The sequence below is a fragment of the Trachypithecus francoisi genome, unplaced genomic scaffold, assembly GCF_009764315.1.
Source record: "Trachypithecus francoisi isolate TF-2019V2 unplaced genomic scaffold, Tfra_2.0 Lachesis_group3, whole genome shotgun sequence".
Lineage (NCBI taxonomy): Eukaryota > Metazoa > Chordata > Mammalia > Primates > Cercopithecidae > Trachypithecus > Trachypithecus francoisi.
This window is the reverse complement of record NW_022681468.1, coordinates 144,788,091-144,815,402: the sequence shown is the minus strand read 5'-3', so window position 1 is coordinate 144,815,402 and position 27,312 is coordinate 144,788,091. Positions and strand designations below refer to the sequence as shown.

Sequence of the window (27,312 nt, the reverse complement as noted above, 5' to 3'; positions counted from 1 at the left end):
CATGCGCGCCATCTGCTTCCGGCCTGCGAGTTCGGTGTTCCGCTCTTTGTGGGCCGGGTGGATTTCCTGCCCTGCTTTTCTTTTGCCTGGTTGATCTGCGTGCGATGGCTCTGGACTCGGATCCCTTTCCTGAAGGGCCTCTCTTAAAGCTGCTACCCCTAGACGCTAGAGACCGGGGCACCCAGCGCTGCCGGCTGGGCCCGGCCGCCCTCCACGCCCTGGGCGCGCGCTTGGGCTCGGCAGTGAAGATCTCTCTACCCGACGGCGGCTCCTGCCTCTGCACTGTCTGGCCTCGGCGGGACGGAGCGAACGGCTTTGTGCAGCTGGACCCGTTGTGCGCGAGTCCCGGGGCGGCGGTCGGGGCGCCGAGATCCCGGAGGAGTCTCAGCCTGAGCCACCTCCTCCTAGTGCCCTGTCCGCCCCTGCGGCGCGTCTCCGTGTGGCCGGTGTTGCGAGAGCTGGCGGGCGCACCTGGTGCCCCAAATACAGCCGCGGTGCTGGAGGCGGCGCAGGAGCTGTTGAGAAACCGACCTGTCTCCCTGGGCCACGTGGTGGTCGCTCCGCCGGGCGCTCCTGGCCCGGTGGCTGCCTTGCACATCGTCGGCGGAACGCCCAGTCCCGATCCCGCTGGGCTGGTCACCCCTCACACTCGCGTCGGCCTTGGCGGGGAGCCTCCGTCGGAAGCCCAGCCGCAGCCCGAGGTGCCCCTGGGAGGACTTTCGGAGGCGGCCGACTCGCTGCGGGAGCTCCTCCACCTTCCGCTCCGCTACCCGCGCGCCCTGGCCTCGCTGGGCTTAGCGGTGCCCCGCGGGGTGCTCCTGGCGGGGCCCCCCGGAGTGGGCAAGACCCAGCTGGTGCGGGCCGTGGCGCGCGAGGCGGGTGCGGAGCTGCTGGCAGTCAGCGCCCCCGCGCTCCAGGGTTCCCGGCCTGGGGAGACCGAGGAGAACGTGCGGCTGGTCTTCCAGCGCGCCCGGGAGCTGGCCAGTCGCGGGTCCAGCCTCCTCTTCCTGGACGAGGTGGACGCTTTGTGTCCCCGGCGGGGCGGTCGAGCACCCGAGAGCCGCGTAGTGGCCCAGGTGTTGACGCTGCTGGACGGCGCAAGTGGGGACCGCGAGGTCGTGGTTGTGGGAGCCACAAACCGGCCGGACGCTCTAGATCCAGCGCTGCGTAGACCCGGGAGATTTGACCGAGAGGTGAATAGGCTTGGCGGGTTGGCCCACCGTCGGTGGAACCTCGGCCTTTTCTGGCGCCAGTTGGCTGCCCCGGAGGCGTTTGTCTCTTGGGTTTGAGCATCGGTGAGGTTGGAGTGGGGCTCTTTGCAATGCAGAGAACACGTTCTCTGCCCATATATGATCTGTGAGTCAGGACCCGTGTTTCCCCAGAGTCAGATTGTCAGGACCTGTGAGTCAGGATCTGTATTTCCCCAGAGTCTAATTGTTTTGGGAAGCGGGGTGGCCATTACGGATTAATTTTGTGCAGGTCCTATAATCAGTAATGTTAATTCTTAAGAGAATTTTGGTCACCTACAAGCATGTTAAACTCATGTTTTGGAATGAGAATTTAAAGAAGGATAACCTCAAGAAGTAAGTGTGTTGAAATAAAAAGGGAGAAGGCGGGGAAGAACTAAAAGGAAGCAGGCATTAACTCTTCTGGATTTATTCATTCCTTGTCATAACACCAGCACCCTATCCCACAATTGAGGAAGTACCCACAACTGCTCCCTGAGTGGTCAGGGAGGTTGAATATTCAGAGCCGTCCTATTTTATAAGCTTTGGTCCTAAATTGACTTGAATGCTAAAGAATAGTTTGAAATTTAGTGACTGATATTTCTATTTTGTGATAGGATTCAAAAGAGAAATGATAATTACACTCTTTTAGTTAGTTCAGGACTTGAGTGGATTTCTTCCTTGCACTATCTAGTACCTTTGTGTCCTTAAGAGCAGGGACCTAACTATCTATACCTGGCTTCTAGAACTTTGTGTGTTGTTAAAAATAACAAAAACTTGTTAAATGACATAGAATTTTCATTGTGCAACTTTCTAGCCAGTGTTACTCCTGGACTATTAGGATTTTCATATATTCAGAATCTAAGCTGTACGTAAAGTGCACAGTACTAGTTCCAAAATGGTTCACTAAATTGTCAGACATGTTTATCAGCATAGAAAACATACATTATTATTTTGGCAGGGCTTGGTGGCTCACGCCTGCAATCTCAGCACTTTGAGAGGCTGAGGTGGGTGGATCACCTGAGGTCAGGAGGTCGAGACCAGCCTGGCCAAGATGCTGAAACCCCGTCTCTACTAAAAATACAAAAATAAGCTGGGCATGGTGGCGCGTGCCTGTAGTTCCAGCTACTCGGGAGGCTGAGGCGCCTGGTTCAAGAATCACTTGAACCAGGAGGTGGAGGTTTCAGTGAGCCGATGGTGCCCATTGCCCTCCAGCCTGGGCAACAGAGTGAAACTGTGTCTCAAAAATGAATTCATAGTATATATATATACACACACACACACACATATAAATTTTTTTTGGAAGTAACTTTTTTAATTGATCTATTTTTATTGATACATAATTGTGTATGTTTTGGGGTACATGTGATATTTTGGTACCTGCATACAGTTTGTAATTATCAAATCAGGGTGTTTAGGATATCCATCACCTCAAACATTTATCATTTCTTACCTGAGTGTTGGGAATATTTCAAATTCTCTCCAGTAGCAATTTTGAAATATACAAGAAATTATTGTTAACTATGTTCAACCTACTCTGCTATCAAACATTACACTTAGTCCTTCTATCTAACTGTATGTTTCTTTTTTTTTTTTTTTTTTTTTTTTTTTTTTTTTTTTTTTTTTTTTTTTTTTTTGTGGCGGAGTCTCGCTCTGTCGCCCAGGCTGGAGTGCAGTGGCCGGATCTCAGCTCACTGCAAGCTCCGCCTCCCGGGTTTACGCCATTCTCCTGCCTCAGCCTCCCGAGTAGCTGGGACTACAGGCGCCCGCCACCTCGCCCGGCTAGTTTTTGTATTTTTAGTAGAGACGGGGTTTCACTGTATTAGCCAGGAGGGTCTCGATCTCCTGACCTCCTGATCCGCCCGTCTCGGCCTCCCAAAGTGCTGGGATTACAGGCTTGAGCCACCGCGCCCGGCCCTAACTGTATGTTTCTACCCATGAGCCAACCTCTCTTCATCCCCTCACCCCCCAACCCTTCCCAGTCTTTGGTTGCTATTCATTCTGCTGTCTACCTCCATCCATGAGATAACTTTAAAAAGAATATATTTTAAACTATAAACTTCTTTTTTGTTGTTTTGCTTTGCATATAGGTGGTCATTGGGACTCCCACACTTAAACAAAGAAAGGAAATTCTGCAAGCGATTACCTCAAAGATGCCCATCTCCAGTCATGTTGATTTGGGCCTTCTTGCAGAAATGACAGTTGGCTATGTTGGTGCCGACCTGACAGCACTCTGTAGGGAGGCTGCCATGCATGCTCTCCTTCATAGTGAGAAGGTAAGAAGCGTTAATTTATGACCATCTGTGTTCATCTGTTATTGTAACAGATTAATTTGAGGGTTAAAAAAATGGTGAGTACATTTCCTTAGAACATTTGATAGTTTCCACAGCTGTTGCTTATACATTTTACATCTCAACTCTATATAAATAGTATATGATTGAGGGTGGGGATAAAGGGCTGAGTCCTCTGGGTCTACTGAGTAAATGTGTACTCTACTCTTACAGTAACTCCCTTGTACTGAAGCCCAGAGCAGCCAAGAAATAATGTATCCCCAGAAGAATCAAAGAGTTTTTTTTTATTTGAATTTTTTTATTTTGAGGCAAATTCAGACTTAGAAGTTACAAAAACAGTACAGAGATTTTCCATATACCCTTCTCCCAGATTCTCCAAATGTAACATTTGCCACATGTGCTTTATCATTGTCTCTTGTGTATTTTCTTCTCTCTTAGTGTGTATTTTCTTTTATATATACATATATATAATGAAATATTTGAGAATATGCTACATCCATGATGCCCCTTTACCCTTGAAAACGTAAGTGTATCTTTCTGAAAAACAAGGACTTTGTACAAAGTCAAACAGATGATCAAGCTGAGAAAATTAACACAGACACAATACTTGTACTTAAATAGGTCTTAATCTAGAATCATACTTCAGGCTTTCTTCTATGACCATAACTTTTTAAGAGTCAGTTATTCTGTAGAATATTCCTCAGTTTGAGTTTGACTAATGTTTCTTCATGATTCAATTCAGTTTTTGCATTTTGGGCAGGAATATAACAGAAATGATCCTGTGTGTTTCTCTTTGCATCTGTTAGGCAGCACATGATATGTTTCTGTTCTATCACTGGTGAAGTTAACTTTGATTTCTTGGATAAGGTGGTGTCTGTGAGATTTCTCCATTGTCAAGATACTGTTTTTCTCTGTAGTGTTAATAAGTTATCTAGTGGGAGACATAAACTTTTCTAACCTAGGAGAAGATTGGGCACTTGGAATTGTATCTAAATTTGTCCTTGACCTGCAGGTCTGTAATTCATGACTACCTTTCCTAACAATATTTAAGATATTAGATTAAATATAATACTTTTCAACATTGTTGTTTGGAAAATCCAGTATTTTGTATATAATAAATAGTCCTGAATCCTTAAACCCGTTCAGGAAAAAACTGATTTCAGCAGGCTAAGGATTCTGAAACAGAGTTTTCAATCTCATTTGTAACATCAAAATTGTCTTTTCATCTTAAAATGCGAAAGAATGATTTGTTATCCTAAATTTTGAAAAGCCTTTTTACCTCAATAATTTATACCTTGCTTCACTTCCTTTCCTTTATTTCTACAGTTACACCGAAGGTGGGGAGGAGTTATGTGATCTTCTAGTGATCTTTTAAGTCTTCATCTTGTAGGTTTAGACCAAAACTGCTTGAAGTTTTAAAGTTCTGTGTGTAAAGGTGTGAGAATACATGTCTTTTGAGGGAGACAGTAAGAGTAAGCAGGAGATGGAAGGGAGATTTACATTTAGGATTTCCTCTGCTTTGAAGTTCCAGGTTTGACCGTAGGCACCTCTGACTTAGGTGGCCCAGTCAGCTGCTGTTGTCCCAGGGTGGAGCCCACTGCTACTTCAGGAGGGGCCTGCTCAGGTGTAGTTACCACAGTTGATGGCTGAGTTCAGAAACAACCAAGGGGAAGTGGAAGGAAGAAAGGCAAAAAAGGATGAAGGGACAGAGACAACTGGGAAGGTACTGGCTCCATCTTTTATTCTTTCCCCCACCAGCTGAGGGGCTTCCACTACCTCTACCTATGCCAGGGCAGATAAGGGATACCTTACAGTTTGTTAAACTTTTTGTGAAGTATTCCTATTAAAGGATTAGAAATGTAGTTTAACACTCACACATACACAGAGGGGAAAGAATGTATTTGCCCAAAGAATCAAGTAAAATAATGTGTACACACATGATCTGGAACTATAAATGAGATTTTCAAATACTAGTTGGTGTTACCTAAAGATTAGTTAGTATTTGGACATCAGACACCTAGCATCTGATACTGTCAGCCAGTTAAAAAGGCTATTTTTTTAAGTATGTGATAGTGTTATTCATGAGAAATGAAGATAGAAAATTATAAAGAACTGCCTACCTGAAATGTCACTTTCCAGAGATGACAATTGTTAACACTTTTGGGAGAATACTATACGGAATAGCTCTATACATACAGATTCACTTCACATCAGTTCACAAATAAGACAAGACTGTTTGTTTTTGAAAATGGGAATTTGTGGACAACTAGATGTTTAGAATTAGATATAAGAGGGCAAATACTTTAATAATAAATACAGTACAGACATTTTTAATAAAATTTTGAGGACCTTTTAACTAACAACAATGTGTTTCACTAGAATGATCAAGGAGAGTGTAAAGAGTCTCCAAAATATAACCTGAGAGTGAAGACGACTTTTCTAGGCATAACATAAACCCTAAAGGAAATTATTTGCTGATGTGACCATTTGGGGGTGGCAAAACAATACTATAAAGTCAGAGTAGGAAAAATACTTTCAGTCCAATTTCCATGATTTGGAAAGAACTTTTGCAAATCAGCGAGAATAGACCAACAGTCCAAGAGAAAATGGGTAATAGGATATGAACAGGTAGTTGACAATAAAAGGAATGTCAATAAACATGAAAAATCTTCAACCTTGATTTCTTTTAAAATTATTGTCTTTATTTTGAAATAATTTAAAACATATAGGAAAGTTGCAAGATAGTTACAAAGAACTTCCACTAAACCCTTTATCCAAATTCACCAATTTTAAACATTTGCCAAATAAGCTTTATCATTCTCTTTTGCTCTCTTTCTTGCGCTCTCTCCTCCTCTTCTCTTTCTCTCTCTCATCTCTGTATATATGTATTTATATGTCCATAGTATTTATTTATTTTGGACCATTTGAGAGAATAGGTTGCATATATCATAACATTTTATCCCTTAACATTTTAATGTCTATTTCCTAAGAACAGCAGTGTTCCTGTATGTCACCACAGTATGGTCATGTGTAGTATTGCATCCTTAGAGCCTCACATGTAGAGGCACAGGGTGTTCATTGGTTCCTCATTGGTAATGCTAATTTTTGTCAACTAGTTCAGGTGGTGTGCAGTTTCTCCACTGTGTAACTGCTATTTTTTCCCTTTGCCACTAATGAGAAACCTATGGGGAGACACTTGGAGATATCCTGCTCCTCATCAAACTTTCAGGCTGGGCGCAGTGGCTTATGCCTATAGTCCCAGCTGCTCAAGGCTGAGACAGGAGGATCACTTGAACCCAGGTGTTCGAGGCTCAGTGAGCTGTTGCCTCAGTGCCACTGCACTCCAGCCTGGGCAGCAGAGCAAGACCCTGTCTCATAAAAGAATAAACTCCCAGGCCGGGCACGGTGGCTCAAGCCTGTAATCCTAGCACTATGGGAGGCCAAGACGGGCGGATCACGAGGTCAGGAGATCAAGACCATCCTGGCTAACACGGTGAAACCCCGTCTCTACTAAAAAATACAAAAAACTAGCCGGGTGAGGTGGCGGGCGCCTGTAGTCCCAGCTACTCGGGAGGCTGAGGCAGGAGAATGGTGTAAACCTGGGAGGCGGAGCTTGCAGTGAGCTGAGATCTGGCCACTGCACTCCAGCCTGGGCGACAGAGCGAGACTCCGTCTCAAAAAAAAAAGAATAAACTCCCCTCAATGTAGCATCCAATTCTTGCTCATAACAGCCTTTAATATCATGATTGCAAAAAAGGCAATTTTTCTAATTCCAATATTCCCTCTACCTCATTCTGAATTGAAGAAATTTAGTTAACACAGTAATGAATGAGTACTGGTTCCTCTGTCATATTGGCAGACATTTAAGAGTTTGGTAGGCCGGGCGCGGTGGCTCAAGCCTGTAATCCCAGCACTTTGGGAGGCCGAGGCGGGCGGATCACGAGGTCAGGAGATCGAGACCATCCTGGCTAACACGGTGAAACCCCGTCTCTACTAAAAAAATACAAAAAAAACTAGCCGGGCGAGGTGGCGGGTGCCTGTAGTCCCAGCTATTCCGGAGGCTGAGGCAGGAGAATGGCGTAAACCCGGGAGGCAGAGCTTGCAGTGAGCTGAGATCTGGCCACTGCACTCCAGCCTGGGTGGCAGAGCTAGACTCCGTCTCAAAAAAAAAAAAAAAAAAGAGTTTGGTAATGGACCAGGCACAGTGGCTCACGTCTATAATCCCGGTACTTTGGGAGGCCGAGATAGGTGGGTCACTTGAGGTCAGGAGTTCGAGACCAGCCTGGCCAACATGGGGAAACCCCATCTCTACTAAAAATAGAAAAATTAGCCAGGTGTGGTGGCGCATGCCTGTAAATCCCAGCTACTTGGTAGGCTGAGGCATGAGAATCACTTGAACCCAGGAGGCGGAGGCTGCAGGGAACCAAGATCACAGCACTGCACTCCAGCCTGCGTGACAGAACGAGACTCTGCGAAAAAAAAAAAGAGAGTTTGTTAATGTCCAGTATTGGAGAGGTGTGGAGAGAACACAGCTTCGTGTTATTGAAGGAGAGTAAATTGATACAGCTTCCTTAGAGGACAATTTGGTAATAGCTGTCAATGTGTATGTGTGTACTTGTAAACCCAGTAATTCTACTTTGAGGAAATTATTACATAAAATACTTGAACATGAGTTTGAACATGGTGGCTCATGCCTGTAATCCCAGCACTTTGGGAGGCTGAGGTGGAAGGATTGCTTGAGCCCACGAGTTCCAGACCAGCCTGGGCAACATAGGGAGACCCCATCTGTACCAAAAAAAAAAATTATTTTTTGGCCAGGCATGGTGGTTCACACCTGTAATACAGCACTTTGGGAGGCTGAGGCAGGCGGATCACGAGGTCAGGAGATCGAGACCATTCTGGCTAACACTTTAAAACCCCATCTCTACTAAAAATACAAAAAATTAGCCGGGCGTGTTGGCGGGCGCCTGTAGTCCCAGCTACTCAGGAGGCTGAGGCAGGAGAATGGCGTGAACCCAGGAGGCAGAGCTTGCAGTGAGCCGAGATTGCGCTACTACACTCCAGCCTGGGCAACAGAGCGAGACTCCGTCTCAAAAAAGAAAAAAAATTTAATTAGCCAGGCTTGGTCGCACACACCTGTAGTTCTAGCTACTCCAGAGGGTGAGTTGCAAGGATTACTTGAGCCTGGGAGACTGCAGTGAGCTATGATAATGTCACTGCATTCCAGCCTGGGCAACAGAGTGAGACCCTGTCTCAAACAAATACTTGAACACGAGCACAGAGACTTTTTCAGTTGCAGCTTTGTTTTTAATATCAAAAGACTGGGGATGACCTAATGTTTGTCAGAAAGGTGTAGCTGGGGTAAATTCAGTAGTGTATTATGGAATTGTCAAAAAGAATGACGTAGAACTGTATTGGTTGACATGAAAAGATCTGTATTAGTTGACATGAAAAGAACTATAGTAGTTGACATGAAAAGGTGAAAGAAGAAAAGTATAGGTTGATATAGTATGATTCCATTTGTGTATCTATTTAAAAGGATATTTGTATGCTTATTATCATAACATACTGGAAGAATCACAAGAAACTGTTGACATCTTTCAGGGAAGAATTAACTGGCGGGAATTGGCAGGGAGACATTTATTCTTTGTACTATTTATATAAATTGTTTTTATAATGATAACAAAATTACAAATCCAAAAGAAGATTTAAAAAACGAATTGTGCCGTAAAAAAAGACCAACCTAATTTTTGGTTTAATTTTGCTTTTTTGGGTGTATTTGTTCAGAACCAGGACAATCCTGTGATTGATGAAACAGACTTCCTTGAAGCTTTTAAAAATATTCAACCCTCATCATTTCGAAGCGTCATTGGATTGATGGATATCAAGCCTGTTGACTGGGAGCAGATTGGTGGCCTTGAAGATGTAAAACTGAAGTTAAAACAGGTAAGACAGAGAATCTACTTAATCCAGTAGGATATTACAGATTAACATTCTGTGCATTTATGATGACAACATACTGCACTGAAACCACTCTTTCTCCTGTCACTAATGTGATCCTAACATCTAAATCCAATGATTGCTTTTCAGTCCTTATTTAATTGGACTTCTATGGATGTCTAAATTGGTTTTTATAATTTCCCACCTCGACCCTCTCTTTTTTTGTTTTTGCTTTAAAGAGTTTATAACTAAGGCTGGGTGTGGTGGCTCATGTCTATAATCCCAGCACTTTGGGAGGTCAAGGGAGGAGGATTGCTTGAGTTCAGGAGTTCAAAACCAGCCTGGGCAACATAGCAAGCCCTTGTCTCTATTTAAAAAAAAAAAAGTTCATAACCTAAGGCTGGGCACGGTGACTCATACCTGTAATCCCAGCATTTTGGGAGGCTGAGGCGGGTGGATCACCTGAGGTCAGGAGTTCAAGACCAGCCTGGCCAACATGGTGAAACTTCATCTCTACTAAAAATATAAAAATTAGCTGGGCATGCTGGCAGGTGCCCATAATCCCAGCTACTCGGGAGGCTGAAGCAGGAGAATCACTTGAACCTGGGAGGCGGAGGTTGCAGTGATCCAAGATCCCACCACTGTACTTCAGCCTGGGCGACAGAGAAAGATCCTGTCTGCGGGGGGAAAAAGTGTGTAACCTATAGTCTTACAACTTCAGAAGGCGGAGACAGGAGGATCTCTTGAGGCCAAGAATTCAAGACCAGACTGAGCAACACAGTAAGACTCCCTGTCTCTACAAAAAGAATTTTTTTTGAGACACGGTTGCTCTGTCACCCATGCTAGAGTATGGTGTCACAAACACAGCTCACTGTACCCTTGAACTCCTGGGCTCAGGCAGTCCGTCTGCCTCAGCCCCCCAAGTAGCTGGGACTGCAGGTGCGTACCACCACGCCTGGCTAATTTTTTAATTTTTTGTAGAGATAGGGTCCCACTGTGTTACTTAAGTTGGCCTTGAACTCCTGGGCTTAAACAGTCCTCCAACTCGGCCTTCTAAAGTGCTGGGATTATAGGCATGAGCCACCATGCCTGGCCTGCAAAAAAAATTTTTTAACAAGCCAGGTGTGGTGGCACCTGCTTGTGGTCCTAGCTACTCAGGAGGATCACTTGAGCCTTGACCCCAGGAGATGGAGGCCGCAGTGAGCTATGATTGCACCACTGCACTGCAGCTGGGGCAACAGAATGAGATCCTGTGTCTTCAAAAAAATGTAAAAAACAATTTTGGCTGGGCACAGTGGCTCATGCCTGTAATCCCAGCACTTTGAGAGGCTGAGGCAGGCAGATCACCTGAGGTCAGGAGTTAGAAACCGGCCTGGCTAACGTGGAGAAACCCTGTTTCTACTAAAAATGCAAAAAATTAGCTGGGCATGGTGGCGCGTGTCTCTAATCCCAGCTACTCAGGATGCTGAGGCAGGAGAATCGCTTGAACCCAGGAGATGTAGGTTGCAGTGAGCCAAGATCGCGCCACTGCACTCCAACTTGGGCAACAAAAGTGAAACTCCATCTCAAAAAAACAAAAACAACGTATAGGCCAGGCGCGGTGGCTCACACCTGTAATCCCAGCACTTTGGGAGGCCGAGGTGGGAGGATCACGAGGTCAGGAGTTCAAGACCAGCCTGGCCAACATGATGAAACCCTGTCTCTACTAAAAATACAAAAATCAGCCTGGTGTGGTGACGCAATCCTGTAATCCCAGCTACTCGGGAGGCTGAGGCAAGAGAATCGCTTGAACCCAAGAGGCAGAGGTTGCAGTGAGCTGAGATCGCACCACTGCACTCCAGCCTGGGACAGAGTAAGACTCCATCTCAAAAAAAAAAAAAGAAAAATCAATTTATAATCTAAAACGGGTCAGCAAATTTTCTATAGAGAGAGCCACACAGTACATGTTTTAAACTTCACAACCACTCACCTCTGCCATTGTAGCATCAAAGCAGCTGTAAACCATATGTAAATGAGTAATTGTATTCCGATAAAATTATGGACACTGAAATTACATAATTCTCACATGTCAGAAAATATTCTTTTGATTTTTTTTCAAGCATTTAAAAATGAAAAATTCTTAGTTTGGGCTGTACCAAATATAGGTGGAAGGCCTTAGTTTGCCTGGATATCTGATCTAAAAGACATTAAATGGATACAGTACAGGGACTGGTAAAAGCACAAAATAGAAATGAACAAGATGGCTACCTGATAGTGGATTTCACAACTCTTCAGATCCTCTCACCTGCATTCCAGTTTCAGAAATTGATTTTGCCAATTCGCCTACATGTGATCCTGCCCTAATGAACTAGGTTTCTCTAACCACACACATAACAGACTGATATATAAGTAATAGTTATAATTTTTTCATCTTAGCCAGGAGCTCTATCTCCAGTGAACCCTAGAATTTTTGAGTCCATGGATAAGAGCATTTATCATAGGTGCCAATATTTTTTATGCATTGTCTTATTTAATCTTTACAAGATGCATGAGAGAAATTAGCCACACCTTCCTCTTGGAAGCACTCTGTTTCCTTTGCTTTGAGACATTAAGCTTTTCTGCCTTTCTGGGCACCCCTCTCCCCTGCCTTAAATGTTAGTGCTCAAGAGGCTCCCGGAGTCCTCTTGTTGGAGCTGTGGGTGATTTTATGATGATCTTGATGTCCGCAGCATCAACTGACCCCTGAAAACTGTTGACTCAGAAATCTGTATATCTAGAGTAGATGTTTCTTCTGATCATCAGAACTACTTCACTGCCTGCCTACTGGATAACCCCAGAGATGTCAAACTCAGCATGTCCACAGTTCAGCTAGTCAGCTCTGCCCCCACACTTGGATCCCCTACCTCAGTTAATACAGCTAGCCACCCCATCCCCTAAGTCAGAAATCTGTCTTCTAAAGGCATAGCATTAGAACTTTGTCCTTATGTAAAGTACAATTCTGTTTTATGTTTCAGATATCCATCCCTTCCACACCATCTTCACTACTTGTGACACTCCAGTGTTATTACTTTTGTAGACTGAATCATTGCAAGAAACTTCTAACTGGTCTCCCTGCCTCTAGTTTCATTTCCTTCCAGTCCATTCTTCATACTGCTTCCTCAGTGCAGACTAAAGCTTTCAAGGCCTGTTGTGATCTGGCTCCTATCTCCACTTCAACGTCATTACTTAACTTGGTTTAAGCCTGAGTTTTTGCATCTGTAAAATAATGATTAAAATGGCTAAAAACCATTTACCTTAAAGGTAATGAGGACTCATTCACTATTCAGTTTACTACTACTGAGTGCCTCCTTTGGGTCGGTGTCATTCTAGGTGCTGGGGATTTTAAGGTGAGCTTTGCTTATGTTCTAGCAGAGTAGAATGACAAACCCAACGTGGAAAAATAATAATAGTGAATAAGTGCTTTAAAAGTAAAGGATGGGCAGTAGCATAGAGAATGAGTAGGAGGAAGCGGGGGGTTACGCTTTAACCAGGTGGTCAGGAAAGACCTCTCCAAGGAATTGACATCTGTGCTGAGACCTGAGTGATGAGGGATAGCCACATGAAGATCTCAGGGGAACGTTCAGGCAGCGAGGAAAGCGAGGAAAGCAAGGAAAGGCTCTGAGATGGGAACAAACTAAGTGTTTAGGAGATAGTTAGATTATATAAGGCCTTGTCAGCTGTGGTGAGTAAGGAGTTTGAATTTGGATTTTATTCTCGTTCTAATAGTAAATCATTGAAGGATTTTAAACAGGAAGTGATGTCACCTGACTCAAATTATAAGCTCTCTGCAGTGTGGCGAATGGACTGTTTCCAGCTCATAACAGGAGCCTGAGAATTGTTAAATGAACAAATGAATTTACTGGATGATTTGACATTTTATTATTACACTAAAACAACTCTTCTCGTTTTGTGTACTTTCAGAGCATTGAGTGGCCTCTGAAATTCCCTCGGGAATTTGTTAGGCTGGGCCTGATACAACCGAAGGGAGTTCTCCTCTATGGGCCCCCTGGATGTGCTAAAACCACTCTGGTGAGGGCCCTGGCCACAAGCTGCCCCTGCTCTTTTGTTTCAGTGAGTGGAGCTGATCTGTTTTCACCATTTGTTGGAGATTCAGAAAAATTCTTGTCTCAGGTTTGTTTATTTCCCCATATGTTTAAATTTACTTTTGAATTTTTATTTCATTTCTTATGGACAAACATTTTTTAAAATATTACTAGTTTTTTTTTCCAGTTAAAAAAGTTATACATGTTTATTGAAAATTTAGAAAATATAGGAAAGTGTAAATATGAAATCCTTCATAATCCTCCTACCTACTGTTAACATTTTGGTGAATTTCCTTTGTCTTTTTTTTCTGTTTTAAATAAAATCAAGAGTAGGTTTTATATAGCTATAGCTTTATCCTGCTTTTTAAAACTTAATATTACCACTTTTGAAATTCTATAGTATCAATTCTTTGAAAATACGGTTTTTAACTCTTACATAATACTCCATTGTTTCTTGTTTTATTTACTCGTTCCCCAATTCCTAGAATTCAGAATCTTTTTTAATATATTTTAAAAAGTATAAATAGTGGCCAGGAGTGGTGGCTCATGCTTGTAATCCAAGCACTTTGGGAGGCCAAGGCGGGTGAATCACTTTAGGCCAGGAGTTTGAGACCAGCCTGGCCAATATGGCGAAACCCCATCTCTACTAAAAATACAAAAAAATTAGGTGGGTGTGGTGGCGCACACCTATAATCTCAGCTACTCGGGAGACTGAGGCACAAGAATTGCTTGAGCCTAGGAGGCAGAGGTTGCGGTGAGCTGAAATTGCACCACTATACTCCAAACTGAGCAACAGAGCATGACTGTCTCAAAAACAGAATTATAAATAGTAATGTGGAAAGCATACATTCACATGACTAATGTATAACATACAGCTTTTTAATATTTTTTTCCTAACAAAAGATATTTCGACAAGCAAGAGCCAGTACTCCAGCAATTGTGTTTTTGGATGAAGTTGATTCAATCTTGGGAGCTCGCTCAGCCAGCAAGACAGGATGTGATGTTCAAGAACGAGTTCTTTCTGTTCTCCTGAATGAATTAGATGGTGTTGGACTTAAGGCAATAGAGAGAAGAGGAAGTAAATCAAGTAAACAGGGTAAATACAAGGAGCTGAAAAATGAAGAGGTATTTATTAGCCAGAATGCACCTAAAATCCAGGCCAACATTAAATAGAATGCATATATGCTATAGCTTTACTTACGCTGAATTCATCTCGTAGAAGGATTTATTATAATTTCAGTTTGACTTTGTTAGGGCTTTTAGAGCTAATAAAAATTGTGATGTGGCTAGAAAAGGTGAGGTACATCTTACAATAAGTTATCTTAAATATAAGAATGTAAATTTTATTTTTCCTAAGAATGAGAAATATAATTTTCTTATTGCTAATAGAGAAGGCAGTTTATTCTTGTTTCCATGTCCTAAGAAACCAGTATTCATTTCTTTCTAAAAATTTTTATGTAGGCTGGGCACAGTGGCACACCCCTGTTATCCCAGCACTTTGGAAGGCCAAGGCAGAAGGATTGCTTGAGACCAGGAGTTTGAGACTAGCCTGGCCAACATTGCAAGGCCCCATCTATGAATGAATGAAGGAATGAATGAATGAATGAATGACATAGGATATTATTTCCAATAGTCTTAGTAATGGAAAATTTCCAGTTTTCTTGAGAAATGGGTTTCTTTGGTTTTAATGAATTAAAATGGCCTTTGGAAGTCCCCTCCCTCTCTTTCTGAGTCTCTTCTCCAGATAGAGTTTGGTATCCTTAAATTATCCCTAATACGTTTTCTTTTATTCCTTTCTTGTTCTCACTCATTTCCTATTTTTAAAATTGTTGCATGGGATTGTTGCATACACTCCTTAGGAACATGTCATACTAGAATTTGGAGGTACCCACGAGGTTATCTAATCAAATCATTCCATAATACAGAAATTCCTTCTATAGCATCTGACAGGTATTCACCCAGCATCTGCTAAAATACTTGCAAACATAGGGACCTTAGTACTTTGAGGGATTATGTCACTGGAGAGTTGCCTGATTATTCAACAAATGATTTTGAATGCTTAGTATATGTAAAGCCTTTCTCTGTCTGCTTTCACACATTTCTTTATCCAGGATTTGCATACCTGCAACTTAGATTGTCATTTCACAGACAAATAAAAAGTCCAGTAAATCTTCGACTCTTTAGGGATATGAGAGTCAAGACTTTTCTGTAACCATATATCTCCACCTGTTGGTCATACATATCTGTCTTTTCAAGTAGCCCGTTTAAGGTGTAATCCTTCATTGGAGGCTCAGGTGCACTCAAGTCACCAGATGAGTGTTCTCTTTGGGATAAGGCTTTTCATAAGTTTTCATATGGAGAATGTCTCTTAGGTACTCCCTTAGCCATGCACACAAAGTACTTCTTCGATTAATGATTTGTTTCTGGGATATCTTGATATCAAGAAGCTGATCTGGAAAGGGGATGTAAGCATTCTGGTCCCAAGAAAAGGATATCCCTATTTCAATTTAAATAGCCTTCTGATTTATAATTTTTTAAAAACTTACTAACAACTGATTGGAATTACTTTTTGTTGTGTGTTTGCCCTCAGAGTTTCAAGAAGTTTTTAACCGAAGTGTCATGATTGTTGCAGCAACAAATAGACCTGATGTGTTAGATACTGCTTTGTTACGACCTGGAAGATTAGATAAGGTCATCTATATCCCACCTCCAGATCACAAGGTGATCATTATAAACATTCACTCTGTGTGAGCTCAGCACAATGGAATTCCAGTCTGGATTTAGGTGTCCATGGTGTTCTACTCACCCTGGGTTCTACCTTCTTCCTTGCCTTCCTTCCTTCCTTCCTTCCTTCCTTCCTTCCTTTCATTGCATCATAATTTTGATCTGCCTTTGTTGGATACTCTGATCCTGTTCACAGAGAAACATAAGCCTAAATGTAAGGTGGTTATTGTATGTGTTGTGGCAGACTCTAAATACAGAGTCAACTCAGCATTATTTTGCAACTAGAGTGGAGGAATCGTAAAGTGTTAAAAGAGCTTTGAAGATTGAGTCAGCATCCTTATAGTACAGTGCAGAAGGCGGAAATCACAGAGATTATGCTGTGTATCGTGGTCAACCAGTAAATTTGTTGTCCTTAAAGTACAATGCAGAAACCTGAGATTACAGAGATTATGCAGTGTATCATGGTCAACCAGTACATTTTTTGTCGTTAACATCCAGAGCCACTGACAGGGAGGGCGAAAGGCACAGAGTGAATTTTTTTGTTCCTTGAGTTTCTATCAAGTTTTGAAGGGATGGAAAAATAAAATTTAGGCCGGGTGTGGTGGCTCTAGCCTGTAATCCCAGCACTTTGGGAGGCCGAGATGGGCGGATCACGAGGTCAGGAGATCGAGACCATCCTGCCTAATATGGTGAAACCCCGTCTCTACTAAAAAATACAAAAAGCTAGCCAGGCAAGGTGGCGTGCGCCTGTAGTCCCAGCTACTCAGGAGGCTGAGGCAGGAGAATGGCATGAACCCGGGAGGCGGAGCTTGCAGTGAGCTGAGATCCGGCCACTGCACTCCAGCCTGGGCGACAGAGCGAGACTCTGTCTCAAAAAAAAAGAAAAATAAAATGTATTATCTGTTATACCTTTAAGTTATATCTGATAATTCATGTATTTGCTTCTTAAGCCATGTCTAATAGTATTATTTGTACCCAAAAGAGAGATTCAGCTGGGCGTGGTGGCTCACATCTATAATCCCACACTTTGGAAGGCCAAGGCGAGCAGATCAACTGAGGTCAGGAGTTTGAGACTAGCTTGGCCGACATGGTGAAACACCGTCTCTACTAAAAATACAAAAATGAGCTGGGTGTGGTGGCAAGCGCTTGTAATTGCAACTGCTCGGGAGGCCAAGGCAGGAGAATCACTTGAACCCAGGAGGCAGAGGTTGTAGTGAGCCAAGATCGTGCCACTGCACTCCAGCCTGGACTACAGAGCAAGACTCCATCTCAAAAAAAAGAGAGAGATTCATAAGTTTTTTATGATGTCATGATTTTTACCATTGTCATATGGGCCATTGATGACTTAGTCTTTCTAACCCCTGTATATACTTTCTCGGTAATGTGAAAGAAAACTCAAGCTAAAAATATTTTAATAAATCATTGTATCAAACATAAATGTTATACGATTTAAAATACTGTGTTTTATTTTGTTCCAGGGCAGGCTTTCTATTTTAAAAGTCTGTACAAAAAACATGCCAGTAGGTCCTGATGTCTCCTTAGAAAACCTAGCAGCAGAAACCTGTTTTTTTTCTGGAGCTGATCTTAGAAACCTCTGCACAGAAGTAAGTTAATTAGTGAAGAAATGTGTGGTTCAAAACATTTCTTCATCTTTTCACATCTTCATTCACTCAGCAGTATTAACTAAAAGCCTGTGTGGTACAGGCTTACGAAGAAAAGTTTCTCGTAAACTTTTACTAAATATAACATTCAGAAAAATGCACGGATCATAAGGGTACAGTTCATTGAATTAAATGATCACATTTTTATAATCACTACTTATGTCAGGGAATAGAACATTATCAACACCCCAGAATCTTCCTTTGGGTCCTTTCCCAACCTCTGTCTCCTACCTTCTTCTGAAAGAGAACTGGGCTTAGTGACTCATGCCTGTAATCCCAGCACTTTGTTGGGGCCAAGGCAGGAGGATCATCAGAGCCCAGGAGTTGAGACCAGCCTGGGCAACATGGGGAGCCCATGTCTCTAAAAAATTTTTTTTTAATTGTCCCGGCTACTCAGGAAGCTGAGGTGAGAGGATCACTTGAGCCTGGAGGTCAAGGCTGTAGTGAGCCATGATTATGTCACTGTACTTCTGCCTGGGTGATAGAGCAAGACTGTCCCCCCCCCCCCCCAAACACACACACACACACACACACAAAAGGGAACCACTGTCCTCACTTCCAACAGTGGGGATTAGTTTTGTCTGCTTTTGAACTTTATATGAATGGAAGCATGTGGCATATGTTATTTTCTGTCTGGTTCTTTAACCCAAAAAGAAATTCATCATGGTTTTGTGTGTAACATAGTTTATAATATTCTAGTACACGAATATTCTATATTTGTTTATCCATTCTTTTATTTTGGAGTATCTGGGTTTCTACTTTTTTGCCATTATGAGTTATGCTGCTGTGAACAGCCTTGTACATGCCTCTTAGTTCCCATGTCTACTTCTGTCTGTTTGTAAACATGCTTAGCTACAAGGAGAATGGCTGGGTCACACGGTGTGTGTTTCATCTATTCCTTTATAACAAGTGCTGGCTGAAGACTCTTCCCTCCTTCACCATCAAGAAGATATTCTCTCATCTTTAAAAGTACATGTGGGTTCATAAAATATATATTAATATACAACTTGCTTTTTCTTTCTTCCCATGTAAGGCTTTCTTTTTTCCCATTAATGTAAGAGGTTATGGTATACAAAGTGGATTTTTAATCACCTTATTTAACTTTTTAGCATAATATTTTTAGTGATATGAAAATTAGAATCCTATGAAGTGAGGCTGAGATTTTCCATTCAGAGTTTAAAGTATTACCATATATTGTTAAAAAAAAAAGAAAAGAGGCCAGGCGCTGTGGCTAACGCCTGTAATTCCAACACTTTGGGAGGCTGAAGCAGGTGGATCACGAGGTCAGGAGTTCGAGACCAACCTGGCCGACATGGTGAAACCCCATCTCTACTAAAAATACAAAAATTAGTCAGGTGTGGTGGCAGACGCCTGTAATCCCAGCTATTCGGGAGGCTGAGGCAGGAGAATGGGTTGAAACCGGAAGGTGGAGGTTGCAGTGAGTCGAGATCACGCCTCTGCACTCCAGCCTGGGCAACAAGAGCGAAATCTGTCTCAAAAAAGAAAGCAAAAAGAAATTGTTTTCTATTGCTTGTCTCTTAATAGGCTGCTTTGCTGGCTCTGCAAGAAAATGGACTAGACACAACTACAGTGAAACAAGAGCACTTTCTAAAATCACTTAAGACTGTAAAACCATCGTTAAGTCGAAAGGACTTGGCTTTATATGAAAACTTATTTAAGGAAGGAGGATTTTCTAACTTGGAAGGTATTTAAAAATCACCTTACACCCTTGTTCAGTTGTTCATGTTAATTGAAATGTGAACTTGCCTGTTGTTTGCAACTTCACACTTTTAGAATTTGTTTGTATTTCCTGTAAGTAAATAAATAAAAACAAAAAAACAAAAAACACAAAACCTTGTGCCTGATAAGCCAAGGCTCATTTATTTTTAAAAGGCATATTAAATAAAATACTGTAATTTAGGAAGAAAGTATGTGTGTATTGATTTTGTTGTAAGGGGTGGTTGGTTTTGGGTGATTGCTTTTTTATTAAACCCTGAAATAATTTCATACTTACAGAAAAGTTGCAAAAATAGTACAAATAATTTTTATGTGCTCAAACCCAGAGTCACTGATTTTTAACATTTTGCCACGTTTGCTTTCTCTGTCTTCCCCACCCCTTGTACATATACACATACACACACACAGTTTTTTTTGAGTGGTTTGAGAATAGATTATATACATAATGTCCCCTTCCCTCCTTAATACTTGAGTGTGTATTTGTTACAAATAAGGTTATTATATGACTAAATTCAGGAAATTTAATACTGACACAGTATTCTAATCTATCATCCAGTGAATTTCATGTATTGTCACAATAACGTCCTATGTGATAATTTTCCCCATTACAGGATCCAGTCTAGGATCACACATTTCATTTAGTCACCATGTCTCTTTAGCCTCTTAACTTGAAACAGTTTCTCAATCTTTCTTGACCCTGACATTTTTGAAGAGTATAGACCAATTATTTTATTGAACAGTTCATTCCTGGACTTGTAGTTGATGTTTTGTCATGGTAGATTCAGGTTATGTATTACCAATGGAGCATGCATAGGGGCATTGTGTTCTCAGAGTATCACAGCTGAAGACACATGACATCTGTACATTATTGATGTTAATTTTGATCATTTGTTTGCAGTATGGTCTGGTTTCTCCACCATATTGCTATTTTTCCTTTTGTAGTTGCAAGTAGTTTAAAGTTTTTAAAGAGACAGGTTACATGTACATTTTTATTTTCATTTATTACAAAATAATTTAGAATACTAGAAAATACAAAAACATAAAAAAATCCTTTAGTGTTTAACCTTCCAGTCCTTCACGCATGTACAGATAATTTTTAAAACCAGAAAGGAATGATACTGCATAACTCTTGATCTTCTCACCTAACAATATCTGGTAAACATCTTAGTAGGCCATTCTCCACTCACAAGGTGCTAAGCTGGGTGCTGGAACATCCAGTGAACAAGGCAGGCATCAGACAAATTGTCAGTGAATTAATTACAATGGTAAGAAGTGCTTCAAAAGAAGTAGAGTGTACGATGAGAGACTACTGCATGAAATGTATGTAGTCATAAAATGTTAAGGAGTGGCCGGGCGCGGTGGCTCAAGCCTGTAATCCCAGCACTTTGGGAGGCCGAGACGGGTGGATCACGAGGTCAGGAGATCGAGACCATCCTGGCTAACACGGTGAAACCCCATCTCTACTAAAAAAAATACAAAAACCTAGCCGGGCGAGGTGGTGGGCGCCTGTAGTCCCAGCTACTCAGGAGGCTGAGGCAAGAGAATGGCATGAACCCGGGAGGCGGAGCTTGCAGTGAGCTGAGATCCGGCCACTGCACTCCAGCCTGGGCTACAGAGCTAGACTCCGTCTCAAAAAAAAAAAAAAAAAATGTTAAGGAGTTACTGGAAAGTTTCCTATTGCTGAGTGCAGCCAGGACTATTGGGAATAATTAAGGAAAAAACCTGATTTATAGGTATAAAATACTCAAAATTATTCTAACACACTGACCTTTGCTTTTGAGTATAGGAAAATACCTAGAAAACATACCGGAATTCTTACTATATATTTTCTTTGTTGGTTATTGATCTTATTGAAGAAGGCAGCCATCCTGCAGCTGACAAACCCTGGCCTGAACCCCTTAACTCAGACATCTAGCTGTGAGCTAGATGTCTTTCTTTTCCAGAAAGTTTCTAGTAGGCTGGTAATTTAGCAACCATGCTTGTTCAAGGCTGAGCTGATGTGAAGATGTCTTTTTAAATTGTAATTAAAGTCAGCACTCCCTATCTGTGGGTTACACATGGGCAGATTCAACCAACCATGTGGGTTGAAAATACTTGAAAAAACAAAAACAATACAACAATAAAAAATAGGCCAGGTGTGGTGGCTCTCACCTATAATCCCAGCACTTTGGAAGGCCGAGGTGGGCAGATCACCTGAGGTCAGGAGTTCAAGACCAACCTGGTCACTATGGTGAAACCCCATCTCTACTAAAAATACAAAAAATTAGCTGGGGCGTGGTGGTGTGCGCCTGTAATCCCAGCTAGTCTGGGCTCAGGTGGGAGAATTGCTTGAACCCAGGAGGCGGAGGTTGCAGTGAGCCAAAATCATACCACTGTATTCTAGCCTGGGTGACCGAGCAAGACTCTGTCTAAATCATAAATAAAAAACAACAGTGTAGCAATTACTTATATAGCATTTATATTATATTAGGTATTATAAGTAATTTAGAGATGTTTTTTAAAGTATAACCAGGAGGACATATGTAGGCAACCTGCATATACTACACCATCGTATATCAGGGACTTGAGTATTCGTGGATTTTGGTGTCTGAGAGGGGTCCTGGAACCAATTCCCTGCAGATATAGAGGGAGGACTCTGTAACTTCTCAGGAGGACATTGGAAGCTTCCTGAGCATAAATGCTCAATAGATGACAAAATGAGATCAAGAATGTCTTTGCTCCTGTTCCAATCTGATTTTAGAATGACTCTGGGCAACTTCCAAAAGCTGTGTTCTTGATCTGCGAGAAAATTAAAACACCAGCTTCTGACACCTTTCTTCTGGTATACCGGGAAGTGTAAACAGTTTTCCCTATAAACTGAACTCAAACTGCTTTCTGGGCCACTTTCTAGGCTGACTAACCTTAAACAATATAGAACATCCCTGGAACCCCCAAAATTCAGCAAATCCAGTGTTATAAGCCTGGTCATAAGGCAGCCACTGAAGGATGAGGTGTCAGGATGCACACATCCACAATCAGGAACAGGGAGAAAGAATTTCAACAAAAAATATTTAATAATGAAATATTCTGTTTTTCTCATAAAAGCCTGAGCTGGGCTGATTAAAATCTAAATTCCTGGCCGGGCATGGTGGCTCACGCCTGTAATCCCAGCACTTTGGAAGGCTGAGGCGGGCAGATCACCTTACCTGACTCAGGCTGGTCAGGAGTTCAAGACCACCCTGGCAAACATGGTGAAGCCCCGTCTCTACAAAAATTAGCCAGGCGTAATGGCTCATGCCTGTAATCCCAGTTACTTGGGAGGCTGAGGCAAGAGGATTGCTTGAACCCAGTAGGCAGAGGTTGCAGTAAGCCAAGATCGCGCCACTGCACTGCAGCCTGGGCAACAGAATGAGACTCCATCTTAAAAAAAAAAAAAAAAAAATCTAAATTCCTGGGGTAGGAACCAAGCAGCCATGTCTCCCTGCCCCTGCAAGCCTAGGTGGTAGTAGCTAGAGAAAGGCTCTACAAGTTGCTGGTAACGGGGGGGGGGGGAGAAGACCCCCCCCCAAGGGATTATGGGCTCTGGGGCAGCCACAGAAGGTGATGGTGATGCTGGTGAGTGTCCTGAGTGGACTTCTTTGGGGGCTGACAGGGTCTGAAGGGCTGTGAGGTGCCTGTTTCTCATCCTGGTCACCTAGGCAGTACTGGCCTGGTGGTGCCTTCTGGGCACCCTGGCCAGTACACAGGGTTTGGGGGCAGGGATGACCCTAATTTCATGTCTATCCTCCAGTTGCTAGTGGTGAGGCTATGAATTCCATTACATTTTGGAGTGGGAAGTGTTCTTATTGCTCAAGAACTGAATGACAAACTTCTTTTCTGGGGTCTTGACTTCACAACCTCAGGCAAAAGGGCAGAAAATCTGAAGGTTCTTGAGTCACATACAGTTGACCCTTGAACAACACAGGTTTAAACTCCTTGGGTCCACTTATTATTAATTATCTTTTAGACGGAGTCTCACTTTGTCGCCCAGGCTGGAGTGCAGTGGCATGATCTCGGCTCGCTGCAACCTCCGCCTCCTGGGTTCAAACTATTCTCCTGCCTCAGCCTCCCAAGTAACTGGGATTACAGGCACCCGCCACCACACCTGGCTAATTTTTATATTTTTAGTAGAGACAGGGTTTCAACATGTTGTTCAGCCTGGTCTCGAACTCCTGACCTCAGGTGATCTGCCTCTCGGCCTCCCAAAGTGCTGGGATTTGCGTGGGTCCACTTGTATGTGAATTTTCTTCCACCTCTGCCACACTGAAGTAGCAAACCAACCCCTCCTCTTCTTCCTCCTTCTCAGCCTACTCAATTTGAAGAGATGGAGGCCTTTCTGATGACCCACTTCTGCTAAATGAATAGAAATATATTTTCTCAGCCAGGCACGGTGGCTCATGCCTGTAATCCCAGCTACTCCGGAAGCTGAGGCAGGAGAATCACTTGAACTTAGGAGGCGGAGGTTGTAGTGAGCTGACATCATCCCACTGCACTCCAGCCTGGGTGACAGAGCAAGACTCCGTCTCAAAAAAAAGAACTATACTATTCTGGCCAACATGGTGAAACCCTGTCTCTACTAAAACATAAAGAAATTAGCCAGCATGGTGGTGCGCGCCTGTAGTCCCAGCTACTCGAAATCGCTTGAACCCGGGAGGTGGAGGTTGCAGTGAGCCGAGATCTTGCCACTGCACTCTAGCCCGGGAGACAGAGCAAGACTCCGTCTCAAAAAAAAAAAGAAGGATATTTTCTTTTCCTTATGATTTTCTTCATAACATTGTTATTTTCTCTTGCTTGCTTTATTGTAAGAACTTTATATAAAAAGCAAAATATGAGTTAGTCAACTGTTTAGGTTATCAGTAAGGCTTCTGGTCAATACTGGGTTATGAGTAGTTAAATATTGGGGGAGTCAAAAGTTATATGCAGATTTCTGTGTGGAGAGCAGAGTTGTGTAAGTTCCCCTAACCCCCAAGTTGTTCAAGGGTCAACTGTATTTGTTTTGGCGACAGTTTTTTGTTGTTGTTAGTTTAAGAAACAGGGTTTTGGGCTGGGCGCGGTGGCTCACGTCTGTAATCCCAGCACTTTGGGAGGCCAAGGCGAGTGGATCACTTGAGATCAGGAGTTCGAGACCAGCCTGGCCAGCATAGTGAAACCCCATCTTTACTAAAAATAAAAAATAAAAAAAAAAAAAGAAAGCCGATGTGGTGACACATGCTTGTTAATCCCAGCTACTTGAGAGGCTGAGGCAGGAGAATGGCTTGAACCCAGCAAGTGAAGGTTGCAGTGAGCCAAGATCACACCATTGCACTCTGGCCTGGGCAATAAGAGTGAAACTCTGTCTCACTCCAGGCTGGAGTGCAGTGGCACAACCATAGCTCACTGTAACCTCAAGCTCCTGTGCTCAAGCAATCCTCTCGCCTCAGCCTCCCAACTAGCTAGGACTAAAGGCCTACACCACCATACCCAGCTAATTATTAAAATTTTTTGTAGACTGGGCACAGTGGTTCACACCTGTAATCCCAGCACTTTGGGAGGCCGAGATAGGTGGATCACCTGAGGTCAGGAGTTAGAAACCAGCCTGGCCAGCATGGTAAAACCCTGTCTCTACTAAAAATACAAAAAATTAGCCGGGCATGGTGGCGTGTGCCTGTGATCCCAGCTACTCAGGAGGCTGAGGCAGGAGAATTGCTTGAACCTGGGAGGCGGAGGTTGCCGTGGGCTGAGATTACACCACTGCACTCCATCCTGGGCAGTAAGAGTGAAACTCTGTCTCAAAAAAAAAAAAAAAAAATGTACAGTCTGGCTATGTTATGTTATCCAGTCTGGTCTCAAATTCCTGGCCTTGAGTGATCCTCCTACCTCTGCTTCCCCAAGTGCTGGGGTTGCAGGCCTGAGCCACGGCACCTGGCCAACAGAATTTATTGAGTACATAATTCAAAATTGCTGCATTTGCCTTAATATTTTTAACAGTAAAATATAAATGAGTCACCCAAAGCACAGTGTTATAATTCTTGAATCAGGGAAACTACATATTGACTTTGATCTCTCAAAAGCTTGATATACCCAGGCATTATGAAAAGGAAGAAAAATGTCGCTTTCTGGGTTTAATTTTTATTGCTGCAAATAGGAATAAGCAGATCTTAAAGGTTATATGGACAAATTATATCTGTAACTACCTACCTACAATTTGTGAATTTTAAAACTGTTTTATTTTAAACATTTCCAAACATACATAAAAATAAGAGTATAACAAACCCACACATACCTATCACCTACATTAAATAATTATTATTTTGTAAAATATTTATAATTTGCTTTTTAGTTGAAGTGTTTTTGTTTTTGTTTTGAGATGGAGTTTTGCTCTTGTTGCCCAGGCTGGAGTGCAATGGCGTGATCTTGACCTACTGCAACCTCCACCTCCCAGGTTTAAGTGGTTCTCCTTCCTCAGCCTCCCGAGTAACTGGTATTATGCAATTACAGGCGCCCACCCACACCCGGCTAAATTTTTGTATTTTTAGTAGCAATATTGGTCAGGCTGGTCTTGAACCCCTGACCTTAGGTGATCCACCCACCTCGGCCTCCCAAAGTGCTGAGATTACAGACATGAGCCACCGCACCTGGCCTAGTGGAAGTATTTTAAAGTAAATTCCAGACAACATGATATTTCTCACTGCAGAGGTTGTAGTGAGCCAAGATATATATATATATACCTGTCTCTACTGAACACAGCCCCTGGCTCTGTGAAATTGTTACCATTGCAGCCCACACGGCAAACTGCAAGGTGAGGCTGCTGGCTTCGGGGAGAGTTAGGAGGGAACCCAAGGACGAAGTCAGCCAGCAGGGTCGTTTGCAGAGCTTCTCCTGACAACCTCCCCAGCTGATTCTTTTGTTTTCCCTCAACCTCGGGTTTTTGTTTTATTTTGTTTTTGTTGTTGTTGTTTAGCGGAAAAAGTCAGGACGCCCTGGGAGTTATTCTGAAATAAACTTTACAATTTAATTTTAATGATCTCCATATGTGCACAGCACCACATTTTGGAGATTTTAATGTGATTGGATTAATTCTAATTTACCCGCCTGCACCGGGGAGCCTCTCCCGGGACCCTCGGGTCTGCGGCTCATTTTTCCGGCCCCCTTTTATTGTTTGTTTATTTGCTTATTTAAATATTTTGTTTTATTGTATTTTATTTATACAGGGTCTGGCTGTTTTGCCCAGGCTGGAATACAGTGGTGCAATCTTGGCTCTCTGCAACCTCAAAGGCCTAGACTCAAGCGATTCTCCTGCCTCACCCTCCTCAGTAGCTGGGACTACAGGCGTACACCAACACGCCTGCTAATTCTTTTTTTTTTTTTTAGTAAAGAAGAGGTTTCGTCATGTTGGCCAGGCTGGCCAGGAGTGATCCTCCTGCCTCAGCCTCCCAAAGTGTTGGGATTACAGTCCTGAGCCACCGCGCCAGGCCCGGATCCCCTTTTAGAAGAGTTGGTTTTCCCTCAGGTCTTGGCTATCAGCGCTCCCCTCTTAGGGGTTCCACCTCCTACTCCCCAAACCTTCAAACTCCTCACAAGCGCCAGGGGTGGCCAAGAGCTACCGGGGTCGGCAGGTAAGGAAGACCGCGGCGAGCGGCAGGGGGCGCCAGCGCCCGCGTTTGGACGCTTCACG

At 42.9% G+C, this 27,312-nt stretch overlaps 1 protein-coding gene and 1 long non-coding RNA gene across 4 annotated transcripts; one reads left to right on the top strand and one right to left on the bottom strand.

Moving 5' to 3' along the window:
- SPATA5L1 (spermatogenesis associated 5 like 1) lies at positions 1 to 19,827 on the top strand. Of its 3 annotated transcripts, none has more exons than XR_004432022.1 (8): positions 1 to 1,193; positions 3,317 to 3,502; positions 9,305 to 9,463; positions 13,397 to 13,606; positions 14,422 to 14,643; positions 16,109 to 16,239; positions 17,721 to 17,846; positions 19,449 to 19,819. XR_004432022.1 is itself a non-coding variant. In XM_033190230.1 (8 exons), exons 1-8 carry the CDS (start codon positions 105 to 107, stop codon positions 19,614 to 19,616), a joined length of 2,262 nt encoding a protein of 753 aa, XP_033046121.1. In that variant the 5' UTR covers positions 1 to 104; the 3' UTR covers positions 19,617 to 19,827. The 3 variants fall into 3 exon arrangements, 2 of the variants coding, with proteins under 2 accessions (XP_033046121.1, XP_033046122.1); XM_033190230.1 differs by having other exon boundaries at positions 14,422 to 14,614; positions 19,449 to 19,827; XM_033190231.1 differs by lacking the exon at positions 3,317 to 3,502 and having other exon boundaries at positions 14,422 to 14,614; positions 19,449 to 19,827.
- LOC117070720 lies at positions 14,537 to 27,307 on the bottom strand. The gene is made up of 3 exons (XR_004432023.1): positions 27,216 to 27,307; positions 16,325 to 16,428; positions 14,537 to 14,628 (listed from the first exon to the last, which is right to left on the bottom strand). It is a non-coding gene; the product is annotated as an uncharacterized LOC117070720 (long non-coding RNA).
- Between the last annotated feature and the right edge of the window lie 5 nt (positions 27,308 to 27,312).